At 45.5% G+C, this 18,745-nt stretch overlaps 1 protein-coding gene across 2 annotated transcripts in view; it reads left to right on the top strand.

Moving 5' to 3' along the window:
- Xpot (exportin for tRNA) overlaps positions 1–18,745 on the top strand; it is a 39,985-nt gene that overhangs the window by 7,040 nt on the left and 14,200 nt on the right. For both annotated transcript variants that reach the window (XM_028759047.1, XM_028759048.1), the window contains exons 3-19: positions 1,009–1,091; positions 3,110–3,166; positions 3,559–3,628; positions 5,016–5,234; positions 6,382–6,566; positions 6,665–6,833; positions 8,247–8,483; positions 9,938–9,976; positions 10,417–10,479; positions 12,087–12,211; positions 12,713–12,857; positions 13,004–13,123; positions 13,535–13,629; positions 14,231–14,300; positions 15,353–15,591; positions 16,560–16,845; positions 18,517–18,706. In XM_028759047.1, the coding sequence (XP_028614880.1) occupies positions 1,009–1,091; positions 3,110–3,166; positions 3,559–3,628; positions 5,016–5,234; positions 6,382–6,566; positions 6,665–6,833; positions 8,247–8,483; positions 9,938–9,976; positions 10,417–10,479; positions 12,087–12,211; positions 12,713–12,857; positions 13,004–13,123; positions 13,535–13,629; positions 14,231–14,300; positions 15,353–15,591; positions 16,560–16,845; positions 18,517–18,706 (2,392 nt within the window). The remainder of the gene's footprint in view (positions 1–1,008; positions 1,092–3,109; positions 3,167–3,558; positions 3,629–5,015; positions 5,235–6,381; positions 6,567–6,664; positions 6,834–8,246; positions 8,484–9,937; positions 9,977–10,416; positions 10,480–12,086; positions 12,212–12,712; positions 12,858–13,003; positions 13,124–13,534; positions 13,630–14,230; positions 14,301–15,352; positions 15,592–16,559; positions 16,846–18,516; positions 18,707–18,745) is intronic.

Here is an 18,745-nt window from a genome sequence, read left to right as displayed (position 1 = left end):
TCTCTCTCTCTCTCTCTCTCTCTCTCTCTCTCTCTCTCTCTCTCTCTCTTTCTCTCCCCCCTCTCTCTGACACACACACACACACAGACACACACACACACAAATATCACTTCCCCAGTTTTGGTTTAAATACCCAACTTTAGTTTAAAACCTTCTCTTTAGGTTTTGGAGACAGGGTCTCATGTAGTCCAGGGTAACCTCAAACTAGCTGTGTATCTTGACAGTGATCTTTTGCCTACACCTCAGTACTTAGAGAACAGACACGCCCCACCACACCTGACCGTGTGCTGCCTCGGTGACTTCATTTGTCCCTCTGAGATGTTGCCAGTGAGAATTCTGGGTCTGACATCAGCCCACCTGTATGTCTGATGCCAGCCTGCTAAGTCAAGGACATCTTCCTTCCACGGCTTTGCTAATCTGCTACTGTGGCTCGGGACTCAGGAAGGCAGTGCACTTAATATTGCCAGTCTGTTATAAAGGACATGACTCAGAAACAGCCAAGTGGAAGAGATGTTTGAAGGGGTCAGGGGCGCCCAGGCATTTGTCCCTCCTCCCTTGTCCTACAGTGTTTGCCAGCCTAGAAGGTGGGGGTTGCCTCCCCTGCACAAGCCACCCTGTCCCTCCTAGAGTATTCATTGAGTTGAAAGTTTCTGTTACTTTGTGTAGCATCTACTTACAGCGGGAGGGCACGTGTGCTTCCTGGCCCCCCTTCCCAGAGCCTTTTATGATTGTGTATACCTGAGTATTAATGCACTTGATAGAACACTGAGCTCTGTTATCACCATAACCCAGCGACGTCTGCAGATCGTTCTGAAAACTAGCTTAAGCATCTGATAATTGACCACCGATCTACTTTTAGGGGTGATCTGGACTTTGTCTGGATTGGATGTTTTAGCTGTTGTATTAATCCCAAATTGTCGGTTATTGGTTCCCTCCACCCTTTGTTTAGTGTGAGCGGGGCATCAGAATTCAATATCAAACACGTTGCTTTGTTTTGCAATCTTTCAGGCCTTGGCTTATTTTGAGCAGTTGAAGATTTCCCCAGATGCCTGGCAGGTGTGCGCAGAGGCTCTAGCACAGAAGACATACAGGTAATTATGATAGATTCTCCATATTGTCTGGAAGGATCAAGATTTCTGTGAGGCATTTTAATATTTTTTTCTTGAGAAGTGTTTTGTTTTTGTTTTTTAAGATTCTGTGACTTGCCTTTTAGAAAACTGTTAGTCCCATGAAAAGAGAAAATAGCAAACCAATTTTTTAACTAATCCAGAATTGAGTTTTCAGTAAAAGCAGCCTTTCCTTTCTCTGTGTTGTATGCCTGAGAGCCAGTCCTCACTGGTGTAGACTACACTAGCCATGTCTCTGGCTTATTATTGGAAGTCAGTAAAAGGGCGCAACAACAATATGTATCCGTTTGTTTGTTTGTTTGTTTGTTTGTTTGTTTGAGACAGTGTTTCTCTGTGTAATAAGCCCTAGCTGTTCTGGGCTGGCTTTGTAGACCAGGCTGGCCTCAAATTCAAAGACATGCACCTCTGCCTCCCCAGTGCTGGAATCAAAGGCTTGAGTCACCATGCTGGACCAATGATATGTATCTTAATTTAAAGCTTTCACTTACAGTAAGTATATCAATATTCCGTTACTGTTCTTTGGTGTTGGGACCAAGGGCTTGTCATTTGTAGTCATTACACCCATAATCCACCCTGTAGGCTTTCCAGCATAGACCTCAGTGGGGATGAAAGCAGATTTCAAAATATTCTCTCCAGCTCTTCTGTCCCTGATCACTGTGGCCCATGCCACATGGAAAAGGCTGTCCCCCTGCTGCATGTCCTTTTGTTTAGTCTTTCAAAAGCAACAAGCAGTTCCATAGGAATAGAAACTTGTATAGTCATTTCATTGTTAGTTAAGTTAGCTTCTTAGTAAAGAAGAAAAACTGGCAGAGCAAAGCTTGTGAGAAGCGGCTAGCTAGCAGGACACAGGCAGCCCGCCGATGGGGGCGGCAGCACGGGTGTTTGCTCACCGCCTTCTGGCTGCAGTTGCTGGAGTGCTGTGCCCACAGTTCTGTTTGGTCGAGGCCTATCGCTTGGCTTTGGACAGAGACTCATTTTCCTGAACATCATATGTGTCTCCATTCCTACTTGACTACTCTCATAGGAAAGAGTGTCCCCACACAAAGCCTGTCTCACGGACCATCCATCGTGACTGAGCAAATTGTTGGCCCCTTAAGGAGTTTTTTCAGAATCCTTGACTGAGCCGGGCAGTGGTGGCACACGCCTTTAATCCCAGCACTTGGGAGGCAGAGGCAGGCGGATTTCTGAGTTCGAGCCCAGCCTGGTCTACAGAGTGAGTTCCAGGACAGCCAGGGCTACACAGAGAAACTCTATCTCGAAAAACAAAACAAAACAAACAAACAAACAAACAAACAGAATCGTTGACTGCGTTACCTAACCCTAAAGAAATGGGTAATGGACAGGTGTTGGGTTTTTTTTTTCCTCCTATCTTACAAAGGTGGTTTTATTTGTACTTTCATTTCTTGTATAAACGTTTAGGGTAAACGAAGAATCTTCCTACCCTGTTTATTTTGTGTTTGACTGTAAGAACACTGACTAAGGACACTTAAGTTTCAAGTAGGCCAAAGATGGCATCTTTGATCCAGTCAGTCCCCTGCAGCTGTACCGTTCATCAGCTGTGTCTCTAACCATTCAAAGTCAAGCACAGAAATTGTTCCAGGAACCTCGACATTAGAATTTGAGGTGATGGCCTCTCTTTATAAAGTTCAGTGTTGACGGTTTGCATTACAACTTGTGGCTATGTTGCTTATAAAAGGGACTTGAACATGTCGGCAGTTGTATTCAGAGCTTCCAACCCTTTAAACAGAGGGCTTGGGCCTGTCGCCCGTTGGTGGAGCCTTTGCTTAGAATTCAGGAGGCCCTGGGTTAGGTACCCAGCACTGCCATAGAACAAAGAAGATAGTAATAAGAACAAACAGAGTCGGTCGGTAAAAGCCAGGCAAGAGGCCTCCTTTTGAAGAACGTCACAGTGGTTACTGGTATTTTGCTTTTGTTTTCCCCAATCCATTCTCTGATTCTCTGATATTCTTTTGCTTTTTCAGTGATGATCACATAAAGTTCTTCTGCTTCCAAGTATTAGAGCATCAAGTTAAATACAAGTAAGGCCATTTCACTGTTTTCAATCTCCAGGGTTTGTTGGGGTAAGAATGTTTCAATTTCCAACCTTGAGGAAACCAAAATACAGGTGGTAAAATAACCATGTAGACGTTATCTCTGGGCTATGAACGTGTTGTGATTTATCCCAAACTAAGTCAGTCGGTCTACGGGCTCAGTCTGTAGACCACAGACCTCAACACATAGTTCGTCTGAACAATCATACAGATGTCTTTTTTGTCCGATCGTGAACTGAACCGATCTGATACTCTGACCTGTGCATTCTTCAATACTGTGATAAAGGGCATCTACATTGTTTTAGGAAACCCTGAATGCTATAAAATGCTCCATGTCTAATATGTGACCACAGATGTCGTGACTGTCGTGTCTTTACCAGGTACTCAGAACTAAGCACGGCTCAGCAACAGCTCATCAGGGAGACGCTTCTCTCGTGGCTGCAGGCTCAGGTAAAATAGTTACTCATTCCGTGCCTCAGGCAGTCCACCACGTCATCTTTAATGTCTTTAAGTGCTCGTCTTGCAGATCTTGGGCAGAAACAGTAATAACTTAAGATTGTGCTAATAACCGAAACCATTGTACTTTCCATAACATGCCGTGGAAACTTTCCTTTGGACCCAGTCTGACTGTGTAGCCATGGCTGGCCCGGGATTCCTGCCCCTGCCTTCTAACGACCAGGATCAAAGGTGCCTGCCACCACACCTAGCTGGCTGCAACCTTGGTTTTTAAAAGTAACTCATTATTTTTTAAAAAAATGTTAAGCTCTTTCTTTTTTTATTACGTGTATATGCGTTTGTGTGTGGGTCTGTACACCTGATTGCAGGTACCCACAGAATCAGGTAGAGGGTGTTAGCTCCCTGCAGTCGAGTTCTAGGTGGTTGTAAACTGCCCAGTGTGGGCTCTAGGAGCTGACCTCAGGTTCTCTGCATGAGCAGTACCTGCACTTCACTGCTGAGCCGTCCCTGGAGCCCTATAGTTTATTGATATTCTTAAACTCCATGACAGTAACCACTTTTTTGTTTGGTCCTTGGAGCTGGCCTGAGCCGACACAGCCTGTTTACAGAGGCCCTTTTACAAGAACAACAGTGTTGTTTCTTCTCCCGCTCCTCCTGGCTGACTGGAGCTAAGCTTGACCTTCGAAGCTGTAGCTTTAACCAGAGCCTCTTCCTTTAAATCTAACCAAAGAAGGAAAAAAGAGGAAATGACGCGTGAATTGTTAAAATTCTGTTCATGAAACTTAATAACTGACAGTTGTGGTTGCATGCCTATATCTCAGTGTTCAGGAGGCAGAGGCAGGAGGATTGCTGTTTTGCAGCCAGTCTGTAGTTTGTAACAAGTTAAAGGTAAACTTGAGCTGCCTAGTAGACCTTGTCTTAAAAAAAAAAAAACCCATCCCAAAAAAAACAAAAACAACCTCAAAGGCCTGGGATGGACCTGGTGGCTCAAACCTCAGTCCCCACGTAGAGGCAAAGGCAGAAAGTTGGGCAGATCTCTGAGTGAGGGCAGCCTAGGCTACATAGTAAGTAAGCCCCTGACTCAAAACAAGCAAACATTCCTCCTCAAACAAAAAGGCTGGGCTGTGTGTCTCTGGTAGAATGCTTGCGTAGCATACAGATTTATCCCCAACACTGCAAGAAAATAAAAAGTCTAAGGGGCAGCCATTAGTCTCATCTGGTCATGTGACCAGTCGCTTGCACACGTGGGTAAATTTGCACACCCTTGCTGCTACTAATCTGGGCAGTGTTGAACTTTGGTTGCCAGCTAGTGATGAGTAGAAAAAAGCAGTGTGCCTCTGAGTAGTCTGGATGTGTTTTCATGAGTGTTTCTGTTTGTCAGATGCTGAATCCCCAGCCGGAGAAGACCTTCATACGAAACAAAGCAGCCCAAGTCTTCGCCTTGCTTTTTGTTACAGAGTATCTCACTAAATGGCCCAAGTTTTTCTTTGACATTCTCTCAGTTGTGGACCTAAACCCCAGGGGGGTGGATCTGTACCTGCGGATCCTCATGGCCATTGACTCAGAGTTAGTGGACCGGGACGTGGTTCACACGTCAGAGGCAAGTCACTTGGAGTGCACGGGGGTTCGTAATGTAGGTTTTGTAGGGGAAACAAACATGACAGGAAGGATGGGGGGGAGGGGTGCTTTTTCTTTGTCACGTGCTTAGATTACAGCTGTACCTAGCACCGTGAATTTGCCGACAGTGAAATTTAAGCCTATAGATTGCAATTCGAGCATTCCGTGGGTCTTTCAAACTAAGGCCCTGTAGTCCTCAGTAAAGTACACACGGTCACTGTCTCATTGCTCCTGTGCAATGCCGTCCATACGCAATGGTTCTGAACAGGGAGAAGCAGCGGCTTAGGGCGTGGGTGTCAGCGTCTCCTCCTTGGGCGTCTGAGCCAGTCATAGTGCCTGACGTCACTACCCTTTTCTTCCTGCATCTCAACATCTCCTTTGCCTTTTCCTAAAAGTCAGTTTGTTCTCGAGTATAACTGGTAGTTGAATATCCTGTCTCATCGAGGCCAAGGACTCTTTACAGCTGAGGTACACCCTTAGGCCAGCCTTAGGCATGATAAGAGAAAGTTCTGGCAAACCAGCTCGGCAACACAGTAACCTGCCCAGTGTGCAGGAGGAACAGGGTTTGATCTCTGGCACTTCAGTATAAACGTGATAAATACAGCGTATGAGAGTTTTAATGGGATATTTCTATCAAGCCCTTGGGAAACTGGGGTGGGGGTGTCCCAAGCTCAGGGGGTTTCAGCCATCCTGAGTCATACATTGAGAACCTGACTTAGAAAGAAAGAAACAAAAATGGAGCTAACTGGAGACAGCTTTAAATGTATAACAGCTTGATGATGATAACTAAAACATTCATAAATTTAAAGGACGTTGTACATCTAAGTCACCCATTTCCAAGCAGCCTAAGTACCATGTTTGTGTAGTGTTTAGAAACAATTTCACATGCTTAAAGTTTCTAAGCAATGCTTATTTATAGTTTCTGTTTAATGAATTAAGTCTGGAGTAGAACGGAAAAAGGAAACCCAGAGAATCACAGGATGTCATTTTAGAGCAGATAACTAGGAAGCCGTGGTCGGGACTGTTAGCAAGCCTGGAAGTTTCCCGGAGAGGAAGTCACCGTGTGCAGTTGTACTTGGACATTAAGTGCTGCTTCCAAACCTTCCCCGTCTTTGCTGCTTTCTTTCTAGGAGGCTCGCAGGAATACTCTGATAAAAGATACCATGAGGGAACAGTGCATTCCAAATCTGGTGGAATCGTGGTACCAGATTTTACACAATTACCAGTATACTAATTCAGAAGTGCTGTGCCAGTGCCTTGAAGTAGTTGGGGCTTACGTCTCCTGGATAGACTTGTCCCTTATAGCCAATGATAGGTGCGTATGCCTACAACTTTTAAAATGTAAACTTACAGATTCGGTATCTAAAACTCCTGAGCTGAAAATGTTAAAATCTTTATTTCTTCTGTCACCAGGTTTATAAATATGCTGCTAGGTCATATGTCAGTAGAAGTTCTACGGGAAGAAGCATGTGACTGTTTGTTTGAAATTGTAAATAAAGGGATGGACCCTGTGGATAAGATGAAACTAGTAGAATCCTTGTGTCAAGTATTACAGACCGCTGGGTTTTTCAGCATTGACCAGGTCAGTGGGTGTCCTAAATGTAAGCTTTGAAAACTGTTACAGATGCTAAACTAATGTAGCTTTTACCCCCCTCTGAGATTTGGGGAATATCCTGGGCTGACTGACCACTGTACTCTGAGAGTTACAACTAGGATCGGTGGCACGTTCCTCGCACACTTGGTTACACCATCCTGACACTTGACAGTCAGGATGGCATGTGCATTTTGAAGGTTTGCAGCACTGAGGAAAAGGATTCCTCAGACATCTCCGACTATTTTATATAATTTATGTAGTGCCTGTCTGTGTAGGCATGTGTGTGAGTGTGTGCCCATGGGAGGTCAGAGAACAACTTCCTGGAGTCTGTTCTCTCCTTCCACCAGGTGGGGCGCAGGATGGAACTCGGGTTGTCTGACTTGGTGGTGGCCTTGCTTGATCCCGAGACATCTTTTTATTGTGATAATGACAGTAATAGGATATTAATTAATAGGTTCCTTCTTCGTGGACCAAAGGTAGCTTCATTACCTTCTCCTGTCTTACTTAGGAACCAGGGTCACTTAAGAAAAGAAAATACAAAATGGCAAATGGGAGATGGGTTGAAGGGTAATTAAAGAAATAACCCAGGCCTGCCTGTAACACTGGCCGGTCACTATGTAGCAGCTTTGTGTCTTTGTAGGGAAGTTAAGGCCTAAATGAAACAGTTTCAGAAAGGACTGTTGGTAAGCCGTTACACATACAGTGCAGCAGTGTTAATGTCATAGACTGTGCTTAGTAAATTGAGCAGTTAGGGAAGAAGGTTCTAAAACTTCCTTTACTTACGCCCCTCACCCACCCACCCACCCTTTCTTTGATTTTACAATATTGGTAGCGTCCACAGATCTACCATGATTAAAATAACAGTTGCTCATGGAGAACTGACTCAGTGGTTAAGAACACTGGCTGTCTTCCAGAATCTCACTGCAGTTCCTGGGGACCCAGCGCCCTCTTCTGGCTTCCCTTAGCCAGAAGATGTACATGCAGGCAAAACCACCAAACGTTTAGTCATTTTTTTTTTTAAGTTAGAAAACAAAATAGTTGCTTTTAAAGCACTATTGAATGATAATGGCTGCAGAAAGATTCAAATTCTGATCATTTTTCTATCACAATGACAAAATTGGTAGCTGTTGTCTTAACGTTGAGTCCTGGGCCCAGGGTAGTGCTCAGCACGTCAAAGCACTTACCTTGAGATGCTGTGGCCCGAGGTCCATCCCTGAGACCCGTGGTAGGCAGGAAGCTGACCTTTGACAGTGGCACATACGCCCACCCACACTGACCTCTGCGAGTCAGTCACGGGTTGCATCATTTGTCTCTTTAAATTGAACCCTGTAATTGGCTAAAGGCCAGAGGTTCTCACCGCGGCAGGCGGTTGTAATCCAGGTCTTTGCTTCTTGCCTGTAGGAAGAAGACTTGGACTTCGTGGCCAGGTTTTCGAAGCTGGTAAACGGAATGGGACAGTCGTTAATAGTTAGCTGGACTAAATTAATTAAGAACGGGGCTGTCAAGAACGCGCAGGAGGCACTGGAAGCCATCGAGACAAAAGTGCCACTTATGTTACAGCTGCTAGTTCACGACGACGATGACATTTCCTCCAACATCATTGGGTTTTGTTACGATTATCTCCATGTCCTGAAACAGGTGAGTCAGGGTTGTCCCTTAGCTATAGAAAGAACCGATGAAAGTGAGAATATAGACACACACATAGATAGATAGATAGATAGATAGATAGATAGATAGATACATAGATAGATACATAGATAGATACATAGATAGATACATAGATAGATACATAGATACATACATAGATACATACATAGATACATAGATACATACATAGATACATACATAGATACATACATAGATACATACATAGATACATACATAGATACACACATACATATATTGTATTATTTACTGTATTTCGTTTGTAGTTTTTTTAGTTCTTATTTTAAAAATCAAATTTAGACAAATAGTGGTTACTTTGGACTGGCCCTGGTGAGCCATGCCCGGAAACCCAGCACTTGGAATGGGGACTGGGCTCGGGAGCATCAACTGCTCTACAGCAGGTTCAAGACCAGCGTGAGCAGCATGAGTCCCTGCCTCAGAAGACACACATTCCTAAACCATAAATACAGTCTGGGATTCTTTTGTTTGTTTTGTTTCTGTTTTTTAAACCCGAATTTGTCCCTGAACGCAGTGGAAACATGTTAAATTACTTCCTCTGACAGTTATTTTCCAGTAGCAGGATGAAATGTCGTGGTGAAGGTTTCCATATCATGGCGTGTGTGTGGTCTCGTACAGATTAGTTAATTCCATTGTGACACTGAATGAGAGGCCATTCCTATTTCGTTACATTTTTGTTCCTATATATTAATTATACCTAAGTGTTTCATTATGACTTTTATACATGTATATAATACATTCCTCAGTGGGCTGGCTGGTCGGACTCTGAACCCAGAAGCTGGCCCATGCTCGGCATTCCCTGACCTACCTCTCTACCCTAGGGTTTCCTAATCCTTAGAAGTCTTACTGCTTACATGCAGAGTTCAAGGGATCTTAGCACTGGAGCAACTGATCTTCCCACAGTGTTTTATCTCAGGTTTCTAAGCCTCATTTGCTTTGTTTTTTAAAAGCTGAGGATGATTGTGCACGCCTTTAATCTCAGCTGTTGGAGTGACAGAGGTAGATCTCTGAGTTCAGGGACGAGGTGGTCTATAGCATGAGTTTTAGACTCACCATAACTATATAGCGAGACCTTGTCTCAGAACAACAAAAACATCCTTCACCGCCTTACAGCATAATTCTTTCTAAATATATGACAAATAACTTAGTCACATTAATCTATGTTATTGCCTGTATATCAAGTTAGTTATTAGACAAAATTATTGCATCTAAATCTAGGAATCTGTTAATTATAGATTTGCTGTCAAACTGCTCAGCAAAAATGTGTGTGTTTTATTTTCATATTGGACCCAGGGACTTGTGCACAAGCTGCATTGTGTGTGTTTTAGAAGAGTAGATTAGAAAATACTTTGATAAGCAAACATAACATCAGAAAACCAAGTAAATTATTGTTTACTTTTTATTTTAAGCTCTCAGTGCTCTCGGATCAGCAAAAAGCTAATGTAGAGGTAAGTGGCTTCTTTTAAACCAGTGTAGATTTGTTTTGCCAAATCAGTTGGGGTTACTCACCTGACTGTGGTGAGAGATTACTGCTCAGAGACAGCAGCATCACTAAAAAGCCACAGCCATGGAGTTCTCTGCACCATGGGTTGGACAGTCTGTTCCCTGCAGTCCTTCCTGAGAGAATGGCCCTGGGGAAGGAGGGGCTTAGTGAGGCTAGTAAGTTTTAGGGATTTCTGGTGAGTTGTTTGTTTCCTGAGTCACAAGTAGCCTCCCTCCAAGGTGGACTCCACCACATGCCATCCCGTGAGATTCTCTGAGCCCTGCAGTGGGGAAGACAAATGCCCATCTAAAGCTGATGATTTGTCTGAAGCCTACCTTGAAATGTAAGCGCATCTCCCAGATTAAAAAGAACAATTAACAGATGTTATTTTATTACTGATTTCAGGCAATCATGTTGGCCGTTATGAAAAAATTGACTTATGATGAAGAATATAACTTTGAAAATGAGGTGAGGAGTGTTGCCCCAAAGAAAAACCAGTTTTAATTTTATTGTGTGTTTGCAGCAAATTAGTATTTTATATTTTAGTTTTAGAGCCCTTTAAAACAACAACAACAAAATAGTGTGTTTTAATGACCCTCGGTGACTCTGTAGTTATTTGTATCGCTCTTAGTTTGGGGCAGCACTTAGGGAGCCCTCTGAGTCCTTCGCTCTCTAAGGGATTGGGAGGGCATCTGGTACATCTCTTGCTGTGTGAACATTACAATCAGAGCTTGGTAACTGTAGAAGGCTGGATTTGGTGGTGCATGCTCACAGTTCCAGAGAAGGGAAGGCAAGCGGCCGGATCCCTGGAGTGCATTGGCCAGCCAGCCTGTCCTAGACACTGAGTCCCAGGTCTTAATGAGAGAACATGCCTCTCGCACACAAAAGGTGGATAGCTCCTAGGACAGTACCTGAAGCGAGTGCATGTATGAGCAGTGCACACTCGTGAGCCAACACACACACACGCGCACACACACACACACACACACGCACACACATTTTCTAAGCTGGGAATAATAACACATGCCTGAAAGTGTAGCAGTTGGCAGCCTTAGAAGAAAATACTGTCATAAATGTGAAGGCCAGCCTGGGCTACATATCGGGCTGTATAGTGAGAGCCTTTCTCAAAACAAAAGCGAATCTTATAAAAACAAATTGTGTGGTTCGGGTTGCAGCTCAGTGGGAGAGCCTTTGCTTATTACACGCAGGTCCTAGACTATGTCCATAGCAGTGAACAACAGAAAAGCAATACTCTGTAACACTGCGTTTACCGCCAACAGTAGTATTGACGAGCTTCTCTCTGTTTACATTTAATCAGAGCGCTGGATCGAGGCCCAGTCGACAGGCCTCGAGTCACCAGCCAGCAGGGAGGTTGGGCATGGGGCTTACCTGCCTGGACTTGTTCAGCTACAAGTCTTGTCCAGAGTTGTAAGCATCAGCCTCCCCCCAGTTTTAGGGGCTGTCCACTGTTTTCTGGAAACCGGGTGCTCGTGTTAGTTAGCTGTGTGCTAAGATACTGTATTCGGAACGAACGTCAATGGGAAATAGTGAGAGTGGACAACACATCAGCCCCAGTCCTAATGCTGTCAGCACTTGGGGAGGATGGAGGGTGAGCGGAGGGAGACCACAGGCAAGTCTCGAACCTAATGTGGACCCATTCCAGCTTATTACGCCGCCCTCTTCCGTAGGCCTTAGGACCCAGGCCTTTGGTGGTTCCAGTTATTTTTGGAATTACTAATTAATGAGCAGGAAGGGAATTGCTGCTGAGTATTTATGATTTTATTATTACTTGAAGATAGAAAGTATGAGATAACTGATCACTTGTGTAATTTTAAGATCTTAAATATATAGGGATGTGTGTATATTGAGGTGTGTGTGTGCGTGCGTGCATGTGTGTAAATGGTATATATAGCATTATTGTATGTGCAGTTGTGAGTGTGGGCCAGGGTGTTGCTGTGGAGACCCAGGACAGCTTTTGGTGTCGACTCTCCCCTCCCTTCCTGAGTGCTAACAACTGAGGCATCTTGATGAAGCATCCTTAAAACTTAAGACGGGGCTTTTCACTTGTGTCACAGGGTGAAGATGAAGCCATGTTTGTAGAATACAGAAAACAGCTGAAGTTACTGTTGGACAGACTTGCTCAGGTGTCGCCAGAGCTGGTGCTGGCTTCCGTTCGCAGAGTCTTTAGTGCCACGCTGCAGTAAGTTTTCCTTCCTGAGTTAGTTCTTTCCTCCGATCCTGTGGGGATTTGTAACAGCCGAGTCCTGCAGTGCTCATCCCTCCTCCTCAAACAGCTAGCTTTGCTTCTGTAGTATTTCCTGTCTTTACCTCTGTGGTTTAAGTTGCTTGGCAGAATTAACAAATGAGTGGTATGACTTCTCAATCACTTAAGGCTTTTTAAAGTGGTTTTTATTAACATGTTAATTATACATAGTAACGGGTTTCATTGTGATGTTTGCACCCCATGCATGTACTTAATGTATTCCAACCACCTTCCCCTCATGCTGGCACTGTCGCCTGTCCCTCCCCACGGTTGCGGGTAACAGGAACGAGGTCAATGAGGGGTCGTGTAGAGGAGCGTGGGCAGTGCACCAGTGTCAGTGCCATGGAGAGGACTTTGTGGTGGGTTACTGTCCTGTGTATCAAGAGTCCTACAGAACACTCACAATGAGATCTCACAGACGGTTTTGTGCCTTGGTAGGAACTGGCAGACCACGCGCTTCATGGAGGTTGAAGTCGCCGTGCGGTTGCTGTACATGCTGGCGGAAGCTCTCCCAGTGTCCCATGGCGCTCACTTCTCAGGTGACGTGTCAAAAGCGAGTGCTTTGCAAGACATGATGCGGACGGTAGGTATACTGAGAGTCCTCGGCCGGAAACGTTCTGTGCTGCGCTGTAGGCGCAGTTTGTTCATGGTTAGAGCTTGGCGTGTTTCTACAGAGGGACTTCTGGATGCTGCAGTAAACAAGAACAGGTTTCTTCATTTCCTCTCTAGTTGGTGACATCAGGAGTCAGCTCCTACCAGCACACGTCTGTGACCCTGGAGTTCTTTGAAACCGTTGTTCGCTATGAGAAGTTTTTCACGGTTGAACCTCAGCACATCCCGTGTGTACTAGTAAGTGTGCGCCGCCCTCGGGTTTCAATGTCCAGATTGTGCTCCGTCTTTGTTGTCTGTAACGCTTCTCAGAATTAAAAGGTTATCCAATCCTGAGAGGTAGTTACTAAAACCAGTCTTTGAGGGCCTATCTGTGTCTAATACAGCATTACTTCTGTATCCCCGGTCCCTGCCTGAGATGTATAATTTGCTGTGAGCAGAAATGCAGTATGGCACCAGGTGTCGGTCGCTCGCACCTTTAATCCCAGCACTCAGGAGGCAGAGGCAGACAGATCTCTGTTAACAGCCTGGTCTACAGAGTGAGTTCCATCGCAGCCAGGGCTTCACAGAAACCTTGTCTAAAATATACAAGGCAGCATGACAGTGAAGTCCTTGGGTGAGAGCAGAGCTAATGAGTGTTTCTTTCCTCAGATGGCCTTCTTAGATCACAGAGGGCTGTGGCATTCCAGTGCTAAAGTCCGGAGCAGAACTGCCTACCTGTTTTCCAGATTTGTCAAATCTCTCAAGTAAGTATCTTATCGGCTTCCAGTGCTGCGAGTGTGTGCACGGAGGCCGCCGAGGGTAGATGGGTGTTTGGATGTCTGTGGGCTGAGGAGTACATGTGGGCCGTGGCAAACGTGAAGAAGAGGAGACAGCCTTCCCGCTGTGGGGGCAGGGCAGCCAACTCAAGTGAGCAGGTTTGCAGACTCAGCACATGCTGAACCGTCTCCCTAGGCCACAGTGCCTATTTTTTGCTAGTTTTCTTGGTCCTGGAGATGACAGACTCCAGGGAGGGAGACTGCTCTGCCTCTGTCTCCCTCCAAGCGCTGGGATCACGGGCTTGCATGGTGATGCCCAGCTTGAGAGTCACTTTAACAACAATCTGTTGTATGCAGTGTTCTTTATAAGTACCCTTCCGTTTGGTACCTACTCTGCTTGCGGTCGTGGCTGTTGCCTTGGCGATGCAGCATCACTGCAGAGCACACAGACTTTAAACTGCTCATGAGTTAATTTTAGTAATCAGAGTAGCTAGCATAGAAGTGAGCTTTCCTCCTGTTTAAACGGGAATTTGATGCTTCAGCAGCTTGTGAGCATCTTCCTTACCGTTTTCCTTTTGATTTTATTCAGTAAACAAATGAATCCTTACATCGAGGATATTTTGAATAGAATACAAGATTTGTTAGCCCTTTCTCCACCGGTAAGTATCTCCCCGGCTATCACAGAGACTGCGCATGCCAGTTTCTCATAGTGGGCGGGGCGGGCAGTGTGGGCGGAGTTTACTGGGATCCGTTTCCCAGCATCTGCTTGATAACAAGCACAGTAGTAATGGAAGGAAGTTGGCAGTGTGGGGTGTGTTCTGAGTCCTCTGAATTGCTAAATGTAGCCGACATTTAATGGAGAAGGAAGAAATTCCACTTCTAAATTACTCTCGTGTTGGGATTGTGTTTGTCATTCTCAGTGCTGCTTAATTTGAAGTTTTTGTCTTCAGACTTAGTGTTAGAATGTTAATCCTTCCAGTGTCTGAAGGATTTAGGTTGAGATGATTTATAAGTACTTTTGATTTACATGTGTTTTTTGATTTTTTAGTCATATGTACGTATGTTTTGCCTGCCTTCATGTGTATCTGTGCACCACATGTATGCAGTGCCTCAAAGGGCCGGGAGAGGGCGCCAGCGTCCCCAGGACTGCGGTTACAGATGGTGGTGTGCTCCTTGCCTCGTGGGGGCTGAGAGCCAAAGCCCAGTCTTCTGCAAGAGCAGCCCGTGTTCTTTACCTGCTGAGTCACCTCTCCAGCCCCTTACATTGTTTTGTTGAAAGCAAGATAGTAACATTCATTTAATGGAATTCTTCACTCTTTTCTCAGGAGTTTGCTGACTCTTGCAACTCAGGCATCTGAAGAGCCATATTGTATAGGGTAGTAACAGTTATCTTAGGATCCTCTGCAGAGCTGACTTAAAGTTTACTTGATATGCTCACTTGCTCATGGGCAGGGCTAGGGTTTATCCCAGAGCCTCAGGCATGAAGACATGGTACTAGGACGTAATAGCCTTAGCCCAGCACAAGAATTAGAACTATGAGACTTTAACCTAAGTTTCCTCTTCAGTCTGGGATTGTGGCAGAAATTTTGTTTTTCTATGAGTACTTGCTATAAGAGCCAGCATTGTAGGTTGTATTTCCTGTCTCTCATGCTTAAGTTAAATGAGAGGCACGAAAATGTAAATATTCAGTTAAGACAAAGTTTCCTCGCAGGAGAATGGGTACCAGTCCTTGCTGAGTAGCGACGACCAGCTCTTCATTTACGAGACAGCCGGGGCGCTGATCGTTAACAGTGAATACCCCGCCGAAAACAAGCAGGCCTTAATGAAGGACCTCTTGACACCGCTGATGGAGAGGTTCAAGGTTCTGCTGGAAAAGCTGATGATGGCGCAGGATGAAGAGAGACAAGTATCTCTTGCAGATAGTCTCAACCACGCGGTTGGATTCGCCAGGTGAGCCCAGGTGCTACTAAGATTGCAAAGGTGCGTGACTGCGTAGGTAAAGCCACGTGTCTGTGTAGGTAAAACCATGCGTCTGCATAGGTAACGGTGCGCATCCTCGTAGGTAACTTGCGCGTCCTCGTGGGTAACTGCGCATCCTCGTTGGTAGCCGTGCGCATCCTCGTAGGTAACTAGGTAACGGTGAGCGTCCTAGGTAACAGTGCGTGCGCATCTGTGTAGGCAGACCCTCTTGTGTGGGTCTTTCTGACATGAACACACTCAACTGCTTTCAAAGCTGAATGTTACTCAAAGGGTTGTATAACCCTATGTCTCTCCAGTAAGTTCAAAGTGCAGCCAGCTAAGAGGACAGAACCTTGGCTAGCTGCTTGTTCACCGTGAAGACTGTCTAAATCCTTAGTCCTCTGGATTCTGACACCCCGTAGTGTTACATTGTGTCTCAAAGACCCAAGCTGCAGTATACTTCTCTCCCTACGTTTTTTTTTTTTTTTTTATTAACGGCATGGAAATTGAAGTGATTGCCAATAAGTTATCCTGGGAGGTTGTTGTACACTCTAAAGCTGAGCAGAAGAGCCAGGCCTCGGGCGGTACGAGTAACTTGGCTGTGAGTGTGAATAGATTGTTTTTAAATGTCATGAGTAGCATATACAGATTGCCTGGTGGCTTAGTCACAGTAATTACATTGTTTTCTTGCAGGCTTTATCGGGATTTTAAAAAAAGCGTATGGATAGATTCAGCTTCTGTTTAACTGCGTCTTGCTTACTTAACCTTTTTAACGTTTTGTTCTGTAATGATAATCTGGAAGCAGTCATTTTCTCATAACCGTTAACTCAGGATGGACATGATTGTGATGTAGGAAGCCATTGGTTTCCCGGTGTTGTTAGGCTTTTTTTTTTTTTTTAACACTCTGAGGTTTTAAAGACTTAACACTAAACTGGGTTGCCTGGTTTTTGGTCATGTAGTCGAACCAGCAAGGCCTTCAGCAACAAGCAGACTGTGAAGCAGTGCGGCTGCTCCCAGGTCTATCTGGACTGTTTACAGACCTTCCTGCCGGCCCTCAGCTGCCCGTTACAAAAGGAGGTTCTCCGAAGTGGGGTCCGGACCTTCCTTCATCGCATGATCATCTGCCTGGAGGAAGAGGTTCTCCCGTTCATCCCCTCTGCCTCCGAGCACATGCTCAAAGACTGCGAGGCGAAGGACCTCCAGGAGTTCATTCCTCTGATCAACCAGATCACCGCCAAGTTCAAGGTAAGGTAGCGCAGAGTGCCAAGACACCCGACCTAACTAACAGTCCTCCGCAGAGGATGTGAAGTTTCATGCGTGCATCCCAGAGAGCTTTTAGATTTTTCTCCCTTTCTGTTGTGTGTCGGTGGGCGGGTCTGGGGTGGGGGGTGCTTGCTCGCACACATGCCAGCTACACGGTGGCCTCCGTCACCTTCCACACTTATTTCTTGATATGTGATCTGCCACTGGACTTAAAGCTTCCTGATGGGGCTAAGACTGGCTGGCCTTTAAGCCCCGTTGAGTGTCCTCCATCTTCCCAGTGCCATAGTGTCAGGGCACCCCACCATGCCCACCTGTCATTACAGGCACAGGGTTCAAGCTCCGAGAGCTCTTCACAGGTGGAGCCACCCCTCAGCCCATCCTTTCCTTTCTGAATGACGAGTTACTCGGTCACATGGATCCTTGGGATGTCTTGGCATTCCCAGTAATATGGGGTCTGCTACAGGAAAGACGAGGTAGATTTTTAGATGGGAAAAAGATGGCTTTCATGCATGTGAGTGATTTGCCTGCGAGAATGTATGTGCACCGTGAGTGCCTGGTCCTCGAAGGTATCAGAAGAGGGGTCAGATCACCTGGACCCGCAGTTACAGAACGTACAGTTGTGAGCCTCCATGTGGGTGCTGGGATCAGAACTTAGGTCCTTTGCAAGAGCAGCAAAATAAAAATGTTAATCACCATAGCAAGAAAAAACAACCAAGAAGAGTAAGTAAGTCCAGCACGGATTCCTGCCTGTAAACACATGGCGTACTACTCTGACCCTGGAGCAAGTCTGGCAGTGATCCAGTGTACTGGAGGCCTTTAGAGACAGGAGCTTACAACACGTGTGAGCTAGCCCAGGAGAGGGGCCATCAAATGCATAATGCTTCCTAAGTTCAGATCTGCCCTGGATGGCTTTGGATGTTGCTCTGCGTTCCTGAAAATATGCCTCAAGAGGTAAGAATTCTGCCTCATAGATGAGGAAGCTGGGGCCCAGACAGGATAAAGAATTTAACTAATGGAACTCATGCGTTAGTTTCATTGTACAAAATTCACTTCTTAGGATTGATTTGTTTCCCCAAGGAATTTAAATTTGAAAATGTCCCCTAGATTATGATCACTTGTTAGTTCTTCTCAGATCGTTTTTTCTTCTTTCATCTTTAACTTAATTAAAGCCTGTATGTGCATGCCAACATGTGGAGGTCAGAGTTCAGCACTGTGGACTCAGGTCTCTCCTTCCATCCTTGCGTGGGTTCTGGGGATTAGACTCAGGTCACCAGGCTTCAACAGTGTGCATTTGCCTACTGAACTGTCTTGCTGAAACACAGCCAGAAGCAGAAGATACAAGTTGACCTTGTTGAGGTTACTTTTACCTGTGTGGTGTTTCCTCTGCACCGTGTGTGTGCAGTGCTTGGAGAAGACAGAGGAGGCGTCGGGTTCCTTGGAACAGAAGTTACACATGGTTGTGAGCCTCCATGTGGGTTCTGGGAACTGAACCAGGTCCTCTAGCTCTCTCCAGCCCGTACCTGCTGAGTTTAATCTCGAGTCTTTGTGTAGTGTGTGCGTTTTTATAAGTTTGTGTGACACCTTCTCCCCAGAGCGTCGTGTTGCATTTCTCCATCACTTCTGAGGCGCACTAACAGCTGTTCCTCTCTCCAGATGCAGGTGTCCCCGTTCTTACAGCAGATGTTCATGCCCCTGCTTCATGCCATCTTTGAAGTGCTGCTGCGACCGGCAGAAGACAATGACCAGTCTGCGGCGTTGGAGAAGCAGATGCTGAGGAGGAGTTACTTCGCCTTCCTGCAGACGGTCACGGGCAGTGGGATGAGCGAGGTGATCGCGAATCAAGGTAGGGTGCACACCGTGCATGGTGTGTGTGAATCAAGGT

This window comes from Grammomys surdaster, unplaced genomic scaffold, assembly GCF_004785775.1.
Source record: "Grammomys surdaster isolate TR1022 unplaced genomic scaffold, NIH_TR_1.0 126271, whole genome shotgun sequence".
NCBI lineage: Eukaryota > Metazoa > Chordata > Mammalia > Rodentia > Muridae > Grammomys > Grammomys surdaster.
This window is presented reverse-complemented; position numbering and strand designations above follow the sequence as displayed.